The sequence below is a fragment of the Odocoileus virginianus genome, chromosome X (assembly GCF_023699985.2).
Source record: "Odocoileus virginianus isolate 20LAN1187 ecotype Illinois chromosome X, Ovbor_1.2, whole genome shotgun sequence".
In the NCBI taxonomy this organism is placed as follows: domain Eukaryota; kingdom Metazoa; phylum Chordata; class Mammalia; order Artiodactyla; family Cervidae; genus Odocoileus; species Odocoileus virginianus.
Window position 1 is genome coordinate 30438221 of NC_069708.1, and position 16583 is coordinate 30454803.

Consider the following 16583-nt stretch of genomic DNA (forward strand, 5'->3'; position numbering starts at 1 on the left):
ATAAGAATTGTACAAACTGCATACTTTTAGATTTTGGAAAAAGACTCTTCAGAAATGTGGTCCAGCCCTAGTTGCTCTCAATGTTCTAAGCTGCTCCATGTTTATTCCAGTACTGGGAAGCTAAGTCACTTTAACAGTGCACTGGACGTGGCAACTGTGAATTCTGTCCCAGACAGCTATGTGTTTTGGAGGGAGCTTCATTTCTTTTGCCCTTAATTTTTCAGGTTTGTACCACGGGGAAAATAATTTCTATTCTGCCTCTTTCCAAGGACATTGTTAGAATGAATAGAATAACATTAATAAAGTACTCTAAGCTCTGCAAGAACAAATCATCAATGAGAGTAAGGAAGAAAGAATCGAGCACACTGATTTGTTTAGAAATACTGTTCTGGTTAAACTTTTAATTCTACCCCTGCAATGAAAGATATATAAGAGCACTGGGGAATTACATAGCACCTTTCACCTGTATGCCTAACAATGAGCATCTTTGTTTTGCAAATGGGGAAGATGGCTACTAAAGACTGGGGGATGAGATCCCACAGAGGTTATTGGAAATTGCCCCAAGGAAAAGCAAGCAAAGGAGCCAGATCAGGGTCTGCTAATTATCAAACAAACCCCTCTGTTTTCTTTATAAATAATCAACCAACTGTGGGGGGGGGTGTTTAGGTACAGAAATCAATACACAATGACCTATAATGAGGACAGTATCAGAGTCTATAAACTAATAGAACAAAAGTTCAGAGATAGGAATAGGGTTTCTTTATTTCCCTAAGTCCCCAGGTAAAACCCTGCTTTATTTGGCCTTTCGAAGACAGTGTAAGTCTGTAAGACATAAACAATCATCTTTGCATTACAGTTTTCCTGAGCTTTACCCTTCCAGTGCTTTCTCGTAGTTCCCTGACATTGTCTTTTATGACCTGATTTCTATGAGTGCTGATACACTCTATTCATTAAATAAGTTATTGATTCCTTCCTGGCTTTGAATCAGTTAGCAGCTGTTCCGCCTAAACTCTTGGCAGAAGATGATGGACTGGATAGATTGTTTTGAGGCCTACTGGCTTTGGAGTAAGCAACAGTCCTACTTTTAGGAAAGGTGCATTTTTACATGAATATAAGGCAAGGCTTGTCAAACACAGTATCATGTGGATGATCAATAAGTCTTCAAGATACACCCAAACAAGAGAGTGTTTTGAAGGGAAAGAGGAAGAGGGAAAATCTCATCTGAACATATATGATTTTACCATGAAACTCAGTGTGTAGAGTCTTCTAGGCTGGTTCTTGCCATTGGAGTTTGAAAAACAGTCCCTGGCACTAATAGATTTAGTCATGTATAGTATTCTCTCAGGTGAAATGATGGCCACAATCCATTTAATTAATGCTGAAAGTCTTTTGACCAGAATTACCTAGAGAATTCAAATGAACGGGTTTTTCATTGCTTTAAGTAGCTGGACTGTGCACATTCACAGCTCCACTGGAGCCTGAACACTGAATTGTTTGTGGCAGGCAACTCTTTTTTACTCAAAAAGGTTTCAGAGAATACTTTAGCAAACCTAACTCCTCTAGGATTTCAACAACTTGTTATCAGTACGGTGCTTCTAACTTACTGATCTCTGTAAGAGTTGGAACTTCTATTGTTAGCAGCTGTGCACTATGGCACTGACTGAGAAATGAAAACCGTCAATACTCTTAGATATTATTATTATGATAGAGAAGCAGTGTTACTGTCCAAACTTATTGATTCAGGAACTAGAACTAAAAGAAAGGCTTATTATAAATAAACTGGGAAATGGTTGTAAACTATCTTAATGGCTGCACTACTATTGAAACTAAACAAAATAAGAAGGAAAGAAAAAAAGAAAAAGGATATATTACTATTGGATTTTTCTCTATTTGTACACTAATTCCTGTTGTGAAAAAAAATCTTCAGTGCTAATCCTTAAGCTAATTTCAAATATGAAATTTTGCCCTTGTTAACAGTATTGTAATTAAACCTGAAAATCATCCTTAAACCCCTTAACAAAACCAATGGTCCATAACTTGAGCTTATAGTTTTTCTTTCATCATAAGACTAATTCGTGAAGGTTAAAGTAAAGCTAGGTAGCAAAGAAAAGAATAAAAGTTATTGGCAAATTTCCCCACACCCTGGCATTAAAAATGGAAATCTGATCTGATCTCTATTAGCTGTGGTGCTTTCAGGAACACCACACATCTATGACAGAGAGCAGGTTTTACATTGTTCAATTCCCAATTCACAGACCTTGATCACAGTGTTGAATCACCCTCTTAAATTTTAGGTACTTGATATAGGAAAAGGTGTTCACAGCTCAGCGAATATTTAGATTGCTATTTAGGAAAAAGATATGATTGAATGAAAAGCTTCAGATTATTTTAAACCTCAATTTTCACAACACAGCAGCAGAATTTTGTATAAATTGTTGCACATGTATATGCTTATAAATGCACATGTGCACAAGCATCAAACTTGTCTGATTCCCCTCAACAAAACAAAGACCTATAGATATGATTAACGGTCTTTCTAGAAGAGTTAAAGACTCCAAGGGAGTCTTTTGAGTTCCCCTTTACCTGACAAGAGGAATAAAAAGAGCCCCTGGAAAGATAAATACATACATTTAGGCTTTCACTGAGGGGAGGAGAGGAAATGAAGAAAGAAGTAGAGGAAGACTGGCTTGAATTAATTGCTACCAGATTGATGAGTTCAGCTAGTAAATTAAATAATTTATAAGTTCTGAAACATCTATCTGCACAGCAAGTATTTGATGGGATGCTTTCAAATTGAGAAGTTTCAATCTGCCGTGGTGACTTATTTTGAAGATCAGAATGGTTTCCAACACTGAACTCTGTAAACTTCATTGGAGATGGAGGGTCCTGGGAATGAAAAAAAAAAGTTCACAAGTGAGCTGAACTAGTGTAAATATTCACATGGTAACATCCATTGACAATAATATGCAACTGTTAAAATTATGTTGTTGAAGAGTATGAGTCAGCATTGAAAAATGTTAAGTGAAAAAAGCAGGGTGTAAAATTATACATACAATGCTATTTTAACCCAGAATTTTTATCTGGAACAAAAAACAGATGAAATACACTAAGCTGTTGAAAGTAGTGAATTCATGAGTAATTTATTTTCATTTTCTCTAATATTTTCCACATTTTCTCTAGTACATATACATAATTTGATAATGTAAAAATATTTATTTTTGAAATTCTCAAGAAATAACATAAGCTTTGAAATTGCACAATCTGGTATTTGAATTCTAACTTTGCCATTTACTATCTCTATAATTCTGGACAAATTAATTTCTTCATCTGTAAAACAAGCATAACAAAATCTACCAAAACAGTGTCTGGCATACTCAAGCAGCTATTATTAGTATAAGCCCTCTGGAAAACAATTTGGTCACTTATATTAACAGTCTTTTAAAAAGTTCACACCAGTAGTTTTGCTTCTAGGATCCTATCAAACCACCAAAATATTGTAAAGTAATTAGCCTTCAATTAAAATAAAGAAATTAATTTAAAATATAAAAATGTATAACCAACATGCAAAAAGAAAATGATTATAAATGAAGGAAAAGATTTATGTTCAAAGATATTGGCAACCTTACTCATAATAGTGAAAATTTGAATAAAATCTTAAGGTTGGACAGCAGAGAATTGGTTAAATAAGCAAAAGTACCTTGATATAATGGAAAATCACTTGCAGCATTAGTGAAAAAAGGAGAATTCAAAACTGAACACAACATGGTCTCAATGTTTAAAAAATATATTCATAGAAAATATTGGATGGCATACAACAAAATGTCAAAATAGTTATCTTTAGGTGGTGGGATTATACGTGATTTAAACTTTCTTCATAGTTTTTTCTCTTTTCTGTTATGTTTAATATACTTTCAAAACTATTTCACACACACACACACACACACACACACACACACATATATATATATATTTGCTGTACCATATGGCTTGCAGGATCTTAGTTTCCCTACTAGGGATTGAACCTGGGCCCACTGCAGTGAAAGCACCTATTCCTAACCACTGAAATGCCAGGGAATCCCTTAATATATTGTTCATATTATAAAAACAATTTATGTGCATCATAGAATGACTGGAAAATGTAGAAAGGCATTAAGAAAAAAATGACGGAGGGAGGAGCTAAGATGGCGGAGAAATAGGATGGGGAGACCACTTTTTCTCCTACAAATTCATCAAAAGCACATTTGAATGCTGAGCAAACACCACAAAACAACTTTTGATCGCTAGCAGAGGACATCAGGCGCCAAGAAAAGGAGCCTATTGTCTTTGAAAGGAGGTAGAACAAAATATAAAAGATAAAAAAAAGAGACAAGAGAGTTAGGGACGGAGACCCATCCCAGGAAGGGAGTCTTAATAGAGGAAGTTTCTGAACACCAGGAAACCCTCTCACCGGCGGGTCTGTGGGAAGTTTTTGAATCTCAGAGGGCAACCTAACCGGGAGGAGAAATAAATAAAACCCACAGATTACATGCCTAAAAGCAACTCCCAGCAGAAAAGTACCCCAGACGCTCACATCCGCCACCAGCAAGTGGGGGCTGAACGGAAATGAGCGGGCGGCATTGCTTAGGGTAAGGACCGGGCCTGAATGCCCTGAGGGCAATCAGAGGGAGCTAATGTGAGACAGCAACTTAAACTGTGGGATAGCAAGAGAGAGAGAGAAAATTAACCGGCAAAAAGCCCTAACTGAAGATACTGCCGGCCCATTCGCAGAACAAAGGAAGGACTGAGCAATTCCAGAGAAGAACTAGCTGGTAGCGGAACAGCCCATCCCCTGCTGGAGGCAGGAGGCAGGAGGGAGGGGAAAGAGGCAAACTCGGCCTCAGAGATGGCATCCCCTACCAAACTGCAAACAGGCTTCCAGTTTCTAACCAAAGACTTCCTGAGATTCTGGATGGTTGACATCCGCCAGGAGGGTTGCAGCTAGAGACCAGCTCCCCAGAAGAGACAGAGGGCACACCCTACTGGCGCGTGGAAACTGAGGCTGGGACCAGGAAGGGAATAAGGCGCACTGCACCTGGGGAGAGTGTGCTCGTCAAGCTCCTGGCTGCCTGAGCTGCTTGAGCTGGGCAAGGCAAAAACGCAGGCCCAACCAAGTCTGGACCTTTGTGGAGTACCCAAAAACCTGAACCTGAGCGGCTTAGGCCTGGGAAGTGCACACACTCAGGGCCCACTCCCTGTAGAGCAGCCTGGAGCCTGAGCAGTGTAGACGGGGAAAGCACACAAGCCGCGAGCGGGGGCAAACCCAGTGTGGCCAGAACACTGCAAGTACTCCCCACACATGCCAGTGACATTTGTCTGCAGTTCCCCTCACTCCTCACAGCACGACTGAACAAGTGAACCTAAACAAGAGACCACCTCTGCCCACTTGTGTCAGGGCGGAAATTAGACACTGTAGAGACCTGCAAACAGAAGCCAAATAAACAAAGGGAACCGCTTTAGAAGTGACAGGTGCAACAGATTAAAATCCCTGTAGTTAACACCGACTACACTGGAAGGGGCCTATAGATATTGAGAAGTGTAAGCTGGAACAAGGAGCTATCTGAAACTGAACCAAACCCACACTGCCCACAACAGCTCCAGAGAAATTCCTAGATATAATTTTACTATTATTTTTTTATTAAAAATTTTTTTAATTAAAAAATTTTTTTCTTTTATTTTTTAAAGTCCTCTATTACTCCTCTATTACTCTTTAATATCCATTTTCATAACCAACTATAACCTTGCAAAAAAAAATGACCCTATTTTTAAAGTGAACTTCATATATATTTCTCAAATTTTTTGTGTTTTTGTTTTTGTTTTTAATATTGTATTTTTAGGAGTCTAACCTCTACTCTAGATTTTTAATCTTTGTTTTTCAGTATCTGATATCAATTTTGGACATATAAGAATCCAATATTCAGTACCCATTTTTACTCAGGAGTGTGATGTTTACTCCCTTCCCCTTCTGACTCTTTTTTTCTCCCCCAAATCACCTATATTTCCTCCCTCCCCCTTCTCTTCTCAGTCCAATTCTGTGAATCTCTGTGGGTGTTCTGGGCTATGGAGAACACTTAGGGAACAGAGTACTGTGTAGATCTGTCTCTCTCCTCTTGAGTCCCCCTTTTTCTCCTCCTGCTCATCTCTATCTCCTTCCTCCCTCTCCTCTTCCTCATGTAACCTGTGAACCTCTCTGGCTGTCCCTCACTGTGGATAATCTTTTCACCATTAACCTAGAAGTTTTATTATCAGTGCTGTATAGTTGGAGAAGTCTCGACGCTACTGGAAGAATAAGACTGAAATCCAGAGGCAGGAGACTTAAGCCCCAAACCTGAGAACACCAGAGAACTCCTGACTACAGGGAACATTAAGTAATAAGAGATCATTCAAAAGCCTCCATACCTACACTGAAATGAACCACCACCCAAGAGCCAATAAGTTCGAGAGCAAGACATACCACACAAATTCTCCAGCAACGCAGGAACATAGCCCTGAGCATCAACATACAGGCTGCCCAGAGTCACATGAAACACATAGACCCATTTCAAAACTCACTACTGGACACTCCACTGCACTCCAGAGAGAAGAAATTCAGCTCGATGCACTGGAACATCAACACAAGCTTCCCTAACCAGGAAACCTTGACAAGCCATTCGTCCAACCCCACCCACTGGGGAAACCTCCACAATAAAAAGGAACTGCAGACTACCAGAATACAGAAAGGCCACCCCAAACACAGCAATCTAAACAAGATGAAAAGGCAGAGAAATATCCAGCAGGTAAAGGAACACGAAAAATGCCCACCAAGCCAAACAAAAGAGGAGGAGATAGGGAACCTACCTGAAAAAGAATTTAGAATAATGATAATAAAAATGATCCAAAATCTTGAAAACAAAATGGAGTTACAGATAAATAGCCTGGAGACAAGGATTGAGAAGATGCAAGAAATGTTTAACAAGGACCTAGAAGAAATAAAAAAGAGTCAATTAGAAATGAATAATGCAATAAATGAGATCAAAAACACTCTGGAGGGAACCAACAGTAGAATAATGGAGGCAGAAGATAGGATAAGTGAGGTAGAAGATAAGACGGTGGAAAAAAATGAAGCAGAGAGGAAAAAAGAAAAAAGAATGAAAAGAAATGAGGACAACCTCAGGGACCTCTGGGACAATGTGAAAAGCCCCAACATTCGAATCATAGGAGTCCCAGAAGAAGAAGACAAAAAGAAAGGCCATGAGAAAGTCACTCGAGGAGATAATAGCTGAAAACTTCCCTAAAATGGGGAAGGAAATAGTCACACAGGTCCAAGAAACTGAGAGAGTCCCAAACAGGATAAACCCAAGGCGAAACACCCCAAGACACATATTAATCAAATTAACAAAGATCAAACACAAAGAACAAATATTAAAAGCAGCAAGGGAGAAACAACAAATAACACACAAAGGGATTCCCATAAGGATAACAGCTGATCTATCAACAGAAACGCTTCAGGTCAGAAGGGAATGTCAGAATATACCTAGAGTAATAAAAGAGAATAACCTACAACCCACATTACTGTACCCAGCAAGGATCTCATTCAGATATGAAGGAGAATTTAAAAGCTTTACAGACAAGCAAAAGCTGAGAGAATTCAGCACCACCAAACCAGCTCTTCAACAAATGCTAAAGGATCTTCTCTAGATAGGAAACACAGAAAGGCTGTATAAACACGAATCCAAAACAATAAAGTAAATGGCAACGGGGCCATACCTGTCAATAATTACCTTAAATGTAAATGGGTTGAATGCCCCAACCAAAAGACAAAGAGTGGCTGAATAGATGCAAAAACAAGACCCCTATATATGCTGTCTACAAGAGACCCACCTCAAAGCAAGGGACACATACAGACTGAAAGTGAAGGGCTGGAAAAAATATTTCACACAAACAGACACCAAAAGAAAGCAGGAGTCAGAATACTCATATCAGATAAAATAGACTTTAAAATAAAGGGTGTGAAAAGAGACAAAAAAGGACACTATATAATGATCAAAGGATTAATCCAAGAAGAAGATATAACAATTATAAATACATATGCACCCAACATAGGATCACCGCAATATGCAAGGCAAATGGTAACGAGTATTAAAGTGGAAATTAACAATAACACAATAATAGTGGGAGACATTAATATCCCACTCACACCTATGGATAGATCAACTAAACAGAAAATTAACAAGGGAACACAAACTTTAAGTGACACAATGGACCAGTTCGACCTAATTGATATCTATAGGACATTTCACCCCAAAACAATCAATTTCACCTTTTTCTCAGGTGCACACGGAGCCTTCTCCAGACCAGATCACATCCTGGGCCATAAATCTAGCCTTGGTAAATTCAAAAAAATTGAAATCATTCCAGTCATCTTTTCTGACCACAATGCAGTAAGATTAATCTCCATTACAGGAAAAAAAAAAAAAACTATTAAAAATCCAAACATATGGAGGCTAAATAACACGCTTCTGAATAACCAAAAAATCATAGAAGAAATAAAAAAAAAGAAATCAAAATATGCATAGAAACAAATGAAAATAAAAACACAACAACCCAAAACCTATGGGACACTATAAAAGCAGTGCTAAGGGAAGGTTCATAGCAATACAAGCTTACCTCAAGAAACAAGAAAAAAGTCAAATAAATAACCTAACTCTATACCTAAAGCAACTAGAGAAGGAAGAAATGAAGAACCTCAATATTAGTAGGAGGAAAGAAATCCTAAAAATTAGGGCAGACATAAATGCAAAAGAAACAGAAGAGACCATAGCAAAAATCAACAAAGCTAAAAGCTGGTTTTTTGAGAAGATAAACAAAACTGACAAACCATTAGCAAGACTCATTAAGAAACAAAGGGAGCAGAACCAAATCAACAAAATTAGAAATGAAAATGGAGAGATCACAACAGAAGACACTAAAATACCAAGGATCATAAGAGACTACTACCAGCATCTCTATGCCAATAAAATGGACAACTTGGATGAAATGGACAAATTCTTAGAAAAGTATAACTTTCCAAAACTGAACCAGGAAGAAATAGAAAATCTTAACAGACCCATCACAAGCATGGAAATTGAAACTGTAATCAGAAATCTTCCTGCAAACAAAAGCCCAGGACCAGATGGCTTCACAGCTGAATTCTCCCAAAAATTCAGAGAAGAGCTAACACCTATCTTACTCAAACTCTTCCAGAAAATTGCAGAAGAAGGCAAACTCCCAAACTCATTCTATGAAGCCACCATCACCCTAATTCCAAAACCAGAAAGAGATGCCACAAAAAAAGAAAACTACAGGCTAACATCACTGAAGAACATAGATGCAAAAATCCTTAACAAAATTCTAGCAAACAGAATCCAACAACATATCAAAAAGATCATACATCATGACCAAGTGGGCTTTATTCCATGAATGCAAGGATTCTTTAATATTCACAAATCAATCAATGTAATACACCACATCAACAAATTGAAAGATAAAATCCATATGATTGTCTCAATAGATGCAGAAAAAGCCTTTGCAAAATTCAACATCCATTTATGATAAAAACTCTCCAGAGAGCAGGAATAGAAGGAACATACCTCAACATAATAAAAGGTATATGTGACAAACCCACAGCAAACATTATCTTCAATGCTGAAAAATTGAAAGCATTTCCCCTAAAATCAGGAACAAGACAAGGGTGCCCACTCTCACCACTATTATTCAACATAGTTTTGGAAGTTTTGGCCACAGCAATCAGAGCAGAAAAAGAAATAAAAGGAATCCAGATAGGAAAAGAAGAAGTGCAACTCTCACTGTCTGCAGATGACATGACCCTCTACATAGAAAACCCTAAAGACTTGACCAGAAAATTACTAGAGCTAATCAATGAGTATAGTAAATTTTCAGGATATAAAATTAACACACAGAAATCCCTTGCATTCCTATATACTAACAATGAGAAAACAGAAAGAGAAATTAAGGAAACAATTCCATTCACCATTGCAACAAAAAGAGTAAAATACTTAGGTGTATATCTACTTAAAGAAACAAAAGACCTATACATAGAAAACTATAAAACACTGATGAAAGAAATGAAAGAGGACACAAATAGATGGAGAATTATACCTTGTTCATGGATCAGAAGAATCAATATTGTGAAAATGAGTATACTACCCAAAGGAATCTATAGATTCAGTGCAATTCCTATCAAGTTACCAACGATATTCTTCACAGAACTAGAACAAATAATTTCACAATTTGTATGGAAATACAAAAAACCTTGAATAGCCAAAACAATCTTGAGAAAGAAGAAGGGAACTGGAGCAATCAACCTGCCTGACTTCAGGCTCTACTACAAAGTCAGTCATCAAGACAGTATGGTACTTGCACAAAGAGAAATATAGATAATTGGAACAAAATAGAAAGCCCAGAGATAAATCCACGCACCTATGGACACCTTATCTTTGACAGAGGAGGCAAGAATATACAATGGAAAAAAGACAAACTCTTTAACAAGTGGTGCTGGGAAAACTGGTCAACCACTTCTAAAAGAATGAAACTAGAACACTTTCTAACATAATACACAAAAATAAACTCAAAATGAATTAAAGATTTAAGTGTAAGACCAGAAACTATAAAACTCCTAGAGGAGAACATAGGCAAAACACTCTTTGACACAAATCACAGCAAGATCCTCTATGACCCACCTCCCAGAATATTGGAAATAAAAGCAAAAATAAACAAATGGGACCTAATGAAACTTAAAAGCTTTTGTACAACAATGGAAACTATAAGCAAGGTGAAAAGACAGCCCTCAGAATGGGAGAAAATAATAGCAAACGAAGAAACAATGGATTAATCTCAAAAATATACAAGCAACTCCTGCAGCTCAATTCCAGAAAATTAAATGATCCAATCAAAAAATGGGCCAAAGAACTAAAGAGACATTTCTCCAAAGAAGACATACAGATGGCTAACAAAGACATGAAAAGATGCTCAACATCACTCGTTGTCAGAGAAATGCAAATCAAAACCACAATGAGGTACCATATCATGCCCGTCAGAATGGCTGATATCAAAAAGTCTACAGACAATAAGTGCTGGAGAGGGTATGGAGCAAAGGGAATCCTCTTACACTGTTGGTCGGAATGCAAACTAGTACAGCCACTATGGAGAACAATGTGGAGATTCCTTAAAAAACTGGAAATAGAACTGCTATATGACCCAGTAATCCCACTCCTGGGCATACACACTGAGGAAGCCAGAATTGAAAGAGACCCGTGTACCCCAGTGTTCATTGCAGCACTGTTTATAACAGCCAGGACATGGAAGCAACCTAGATTCCCATCAGCAGACAAATGTATAAGAAAGCTGTGGCACATATACACAATGGAATATTACTCAGCCATTAAAAAGAATGCATTTGAATCAGTTCTAATGAGGTGGATGAAACTGGAGCTCATTATACAGAGTGAAGTAAGCCAGAAAGATAAACACCAATACAGTATACTAACGCATATATATAGAATTTAGAGAGATGGTAATGATAACCCTATATGCAAGACAGAAAAAGAGACACAGATGTAAAGAACAGACGTTTGGACTCTATGGGAGGAGGTGAGGGTGGAATGGTCTGATAGAAGAACATCGAAACATGTATATTATCAAGTGTGATACAGATCGCCTGTCCAGGTTGGATGCAAGAGACAAATTCTTGGGGCTGGTGCACTGGGATGACCCAGAGGAATGGGATGGGGAGGGAGGTGGGAAGGCGGTTCAGGATGGGGAACACATGTAAATCCATGGCTGATTCATTTCAATGAATGGCAAAAACCACTACAATATTGTAAAGTAATTAGCCTCCAACTAATAAAAATAAATGAAAAAAATAAAAGAAAAAGAAAAGAAAAAAATAACCTATAATTTTAGAAACTGTTTTCTACACCCCCTCCTTCTCCTTCACTCACTTGACATATATTTATTGAATACTTACCATGTGTCAGGCATTGTGCACTAAAATGTGAACAAGACATAGTGACTGCCCTCAAGGAACTTACAATTTAGTATGAGAGACAAAATATAAGTAGGCTATTATAGAATGGGATAAAAGGGCTCTCATAAAGTCATTATCTCTCTCTCTCTAGTTACTCAGTCACGTCCAACTCTTTGTGACCCCATGAACTGTAGCCTGACAGGCTCCTCTATCCACGGAATTCTCCTAAAAGGGACATTAGTCAGTGATAAACCCATGTACATGATGTGGAAGCTGAAATCTAGAGAATAGTACTGTATATCCAGCTAAAGTAGACTGGAATGGAGGAGGTGGAGGTTGCTAAAGAAGCATCCCAATCATGAGAAGCAGCAGGGGCATGTTTGAGGGGCTGAAGGAAGTTGAGATGTGGTTCAAGTGCAGAGTTGGGGATAAAACTAGCGGAGAGGAAGCTTAAGAGTTGAGAATCTGGAGAGATGAGCAGGGGCCGGGTCATAAAAGGGCTTTAAATTACGTTAAGGATTTCAGACTCTGCTGAAGCCAATGAAACAGCCATTATACAGACTTAAACTTTTCATCATTCTAGTTGCAATGTGGAGAATGGACTGGAAGGGGCAAAACTGGAAGTAGGAAAATCAGTTAAAAAGCTATTGCAGTAATACAGGTGACAAACACATGGTCTGGAGTCATGGTAATCTAACTAGAAAAATTATACTTAAGTGGATAATTAGATGTGAATGACAGTTGAAAGAGAAGGAACAAAACAGGAAATGAGTTTTGAGGTGGGTGAAGTTGAAAGGCACTTGGTTATTCAGGTCTGGAACTCAGGAAAGAGTTCTAGGCTGGAGATACATATGCAGTAGTTATCACCATATATATGCCCTTTAGCCAAGAAATGGGCGGATTCCCTAAGGAATGAGTAGATTTATGTGATGCATCGGAGATAACCTAGCAAAGTTTGGGAAGACACCATCTTAAGAAGATGTCTGATGGTAGGGATGGGGGGAGGGGGAGAAGGGTGTAGAAAGATGTGGAGGAGCATGAGAGAAGGGTTGTTTTTAATTTTTAAATTTAAATAGAGTCAAATTAACTTTTGTGGGTTTACAGTTCTGTGAACTTTTATACATGTGTAGAATCTTGTAACCACAATCTCAGATAGAATGCAGAACTTCTTCTGATCCTTAAACCTGGGAACCACTAATCTGTTTTCTATGTATTTTTTGCCTTTTCCAAAATTTCATACAAATGGAATCATACAGCACATAGACTTCAGAAATATTTTTGTTTTTAAAATTGAAGTATAGTTGACTTCTTAGTTTCAGGTATACAACATAGCAATTTGAAATTTTTATAGGTTATACATGATACAAAGGATACTACAATATTATTGACTACATTCTCTGTGCTATGAACTGGGTTTTTTCACTTAGAATAATGCATTTTTAGGTTCATAAATGGTGTCTCAGAGGTAAAGAATCCTACTATGCAGGAGACATGAGTTCGATAGGTAAAGAATCCGCCAGCCAAGCAGGAGACACAGGTTTGGTCCTTAGGTCGGGAAGATCACCTGGAGAAGGAAATGGCAATCCACTCCAGTATTCTTGCTTGGAAAATCCCATGAACAGAGGGGCCTGGCTGGCAACAATCCATTGGGTCACAAAGAGTTGGACATGACTTAGCAACTAAACAGTAATAGCATTATTTCTGTTGTTCAGTTGCTAAGTCCTGTCTGGCCCTCTGCAACTCCATGGACTGCAGCATACCAGGCTTGCCTTTCCTTCGTTATTTCCTGGAGTTTGCCCATATTCATGTCCATTGATTCGGTGATGCTATCTAACTATCTCATCCTCTGCCACCTCCTTCTCCGCCCGCCTTCAATCTTTCCTAGCATCAGGGTCTTTCCAATGAGTCGACTCTTCACATAAGGTGGCCAAAGTATTTGAGTTTCAGCTTCAGCATCAGTCCTTCCAATGAAAACCCAGCACTGATCTCCTTTAGGATAGACTGGTTGGAACTCCTTGCAGTCCAAGGGACTCTCAAGTGTCTTCTCCAGCACCATAATTCAAAAGCATCAATTCTTCAGTGCTCAGACTTCTTTATGGTTCAACTCTCTCATCTGTATGTAACTACTGGGAAAACCATAGCTTTGGCTATCAGGGCCTTTGTTGGCAAATTGATGTCTCTGCTCTTTAATATGCTGTCTAGGTTTGTCATAGTTTTTCTTCCAAGGAGCAAGCATCTTTTTATTTAATAGCTGCAGTCACCATCCGTAGTGATCCTGGAGCCCAAGAAAATAAAATCTGTCACTGTTTCCATTTTCCCCCCAACTAGTTACCATTAAATGATGGGACCAAATGCCATGATCTTAGTTTTTTGAATGTTGAGTTTTAAGCCAGTCTTTTCACTCTCCTCTTTTATCCTCATCAAGAGGCTCTTTAGTTCCTCTTTACTTTCTGCCATTAGAGTGGTGTCATCTGCATATCTGAGGTTGTTGATATTTCTCCCAGCAATCTTTTTTTTGTTGTTTTTCTTGCTCCTTTTATTTATTTTTTTCCCATTTATTTTTATTAGTTGGAGGCTAATTACTTTACAATATTGTAGTGGTTTTTGCCATACATTGACATGAATCAGCCATGGATTTACATGTGTTCCCCATCCTGAACCGCCTTCCCACCTTCCTCCCCATCCCATTCCTCTGGGTCATCCCAGTGCACCAGCCGCAAGAATTTGTCTCTTGCATCCAACCTGGACTGGCGATCTGTATCACACTTGATAATATACACGTTTCGATGCTCTTCTCTCAGACCATCCCACCCTTGCCTTCTCCCATAGAGTCTAAAAGTCTGTTCTTTACATCTGTGTCTCTTTTGCAGTCTCGCATATAGGGTCATTGTTACCATCTTTCTAAATTCCATATATATGCATTAGTATACTGTATTGGTGTTTTTCTTTCTGGCTTACTTCACACTGTATAATAGGCTCCAGTTTCATCCACCTCATTAGAACTGATTCAAATGCATTCTTTTTAATGGCTGAGTAATATTCCATTGTGTATATGTGCCACAGCTTTCTTATCCATTTGTCTGCTGATGGAAATCTAGGTTGCTTCCATGTCCTGGCTATTGTAAACAGTGCTGTGATGAACACTGGGGCACACGGGTCTCTTTCAATTCTGGTTTCCTCGGTATGTATGCCCAGCAGAGGGATTGCTGGGTCGTATGGCAGTTCTATTTCCAGTTTTTTAAGGAATCTCCACACTGTTCTCCATAGTGGCTGTACTAGTTTGCATTCCGACCAACAGTGTAAGAGGATTCCCTTTGCTCCATACCCTCTCCAGCATTTATTATCTGTAGACTTTTTGATATCAGCCATTCTGACGGGCATGATATGTTACCTCATTGTGGTTTTGACTTGCATTTCTCTGACAATGAGTGATGTTGAGCATCTTTTCATGTCTTTGTTAGCCATCTGTATGTCTTCTTTGGAGAAATGTCTGTTTAGTTCTTTGGCTCATTATTTGATTGGATTGTTTATTTTTCTGGAACTGAGCCATAGGAGTTACTTGTATATTTTTGAGATTAATTCTTTGTCAGTTGCTTCATTTGCTATTATTTTCTTCCATTCTGAATGCTGTCTTTTCACCTTGCTTATAGTTTCCTCCACTGTGCAAAAGCTTTTAAGTTTAATTAGATCCCATTTGTTTATTTTTGTGTTCATTTCCATTACTCTGGGAGGTGGGTCATAGAGGATACTGCTGTGATTTATGTCAGAGAGTGTTTTGTCTATGTTTTCCTCTAGGAGTTTTATAGTTTCTGGTCTTATGTTTAGATCTTTAATCCATTTTGAGTTTATTTTTGTGTATTATGTTAGAAAGTGTTCTAGTTTCATTCTTTTAGAAGTGGTTGACCAGTTTTCCCAGCACCACTTGTTAAAGAGTTTGTCTTTTTTCCATTGTATATTCTTGCCTCCTCTGTCAAAGATAAGGTGTCCATAGGTGCGTGGATTTATCTATGGGCTTTCTATTTTGTTCCAATTATCTATATTTCTCTTTGTGCAAGTACCATATTGTCTTGATGACTGTGACTTTGTAGTAGAGCCTGAAGTCAGGCAGGTTGATTCCTCCAGTTCCATTCTTTCTCAAGATTACTTTGGCTATTTGTCTAGTTCTGTGAAGAATACCGTTGGTAGCTTGATAGGGATTGCATTGACTCTATAGATTCCTTTGGGTAGTATACTCATCTTCACAATATTGATTCTTCTGATCCATGGACATGGTATATTTCTCCATCTATTTGTGTCATCCTTGATTTCTTTCATCAATGTTTTGTAGTTTTCTATATATAGGTCTTTTGTTTCTTTAGGTAGATTTATTTCTAAGTATTTTATTCTTTTCATTGCAATGGTGAATGGAATTGTTTCCTTAATTTCTCTTTCTGTTTTCTCATTGTTACTGTATAGGAATGCAAGGGATTTCCGTGTGTTGATTTTATATCCAACTTTACTATATTCACTGATTAGCTCTCGTAATTTTCTGGTCAAGTCTTTA

At 38.1% G+C, this 16583-nt stretch overlaps 1 protein-coding gene across 3 annotated transcripts in view; it reads right to left on the reverse strand.

The window, feature by feature from the left end:
- Positions 1 to 369: 369 nt before the first annotated feature.
- ZDHHC15 (zinc finger DHHC-type palmitoyltransferase 15) overlaps positions 370 to 16583 on the reverse strand; it is a 131595-nt gene continuing 115381 nt past the window's right edge. For 2 of the 3 annotated variants that reach the window (XM_070462082.1, XM_020882476.2), the window contains one exon: positions 370 to 2886. In XM_070462082.1, the coding sequence (XP_070318183.1) occupies positions 2834 to 2886 (53 nt within the window). In that variant the 3' untranslated portion in view covers positions 370 to 2833. Of the gene's footprint in view, positions 2887 to 6824; positions 6996 to 16583 lie in introns of those variants that run through there. The other variant, XM_070462083.1, reaches the window with a different exon arrangement.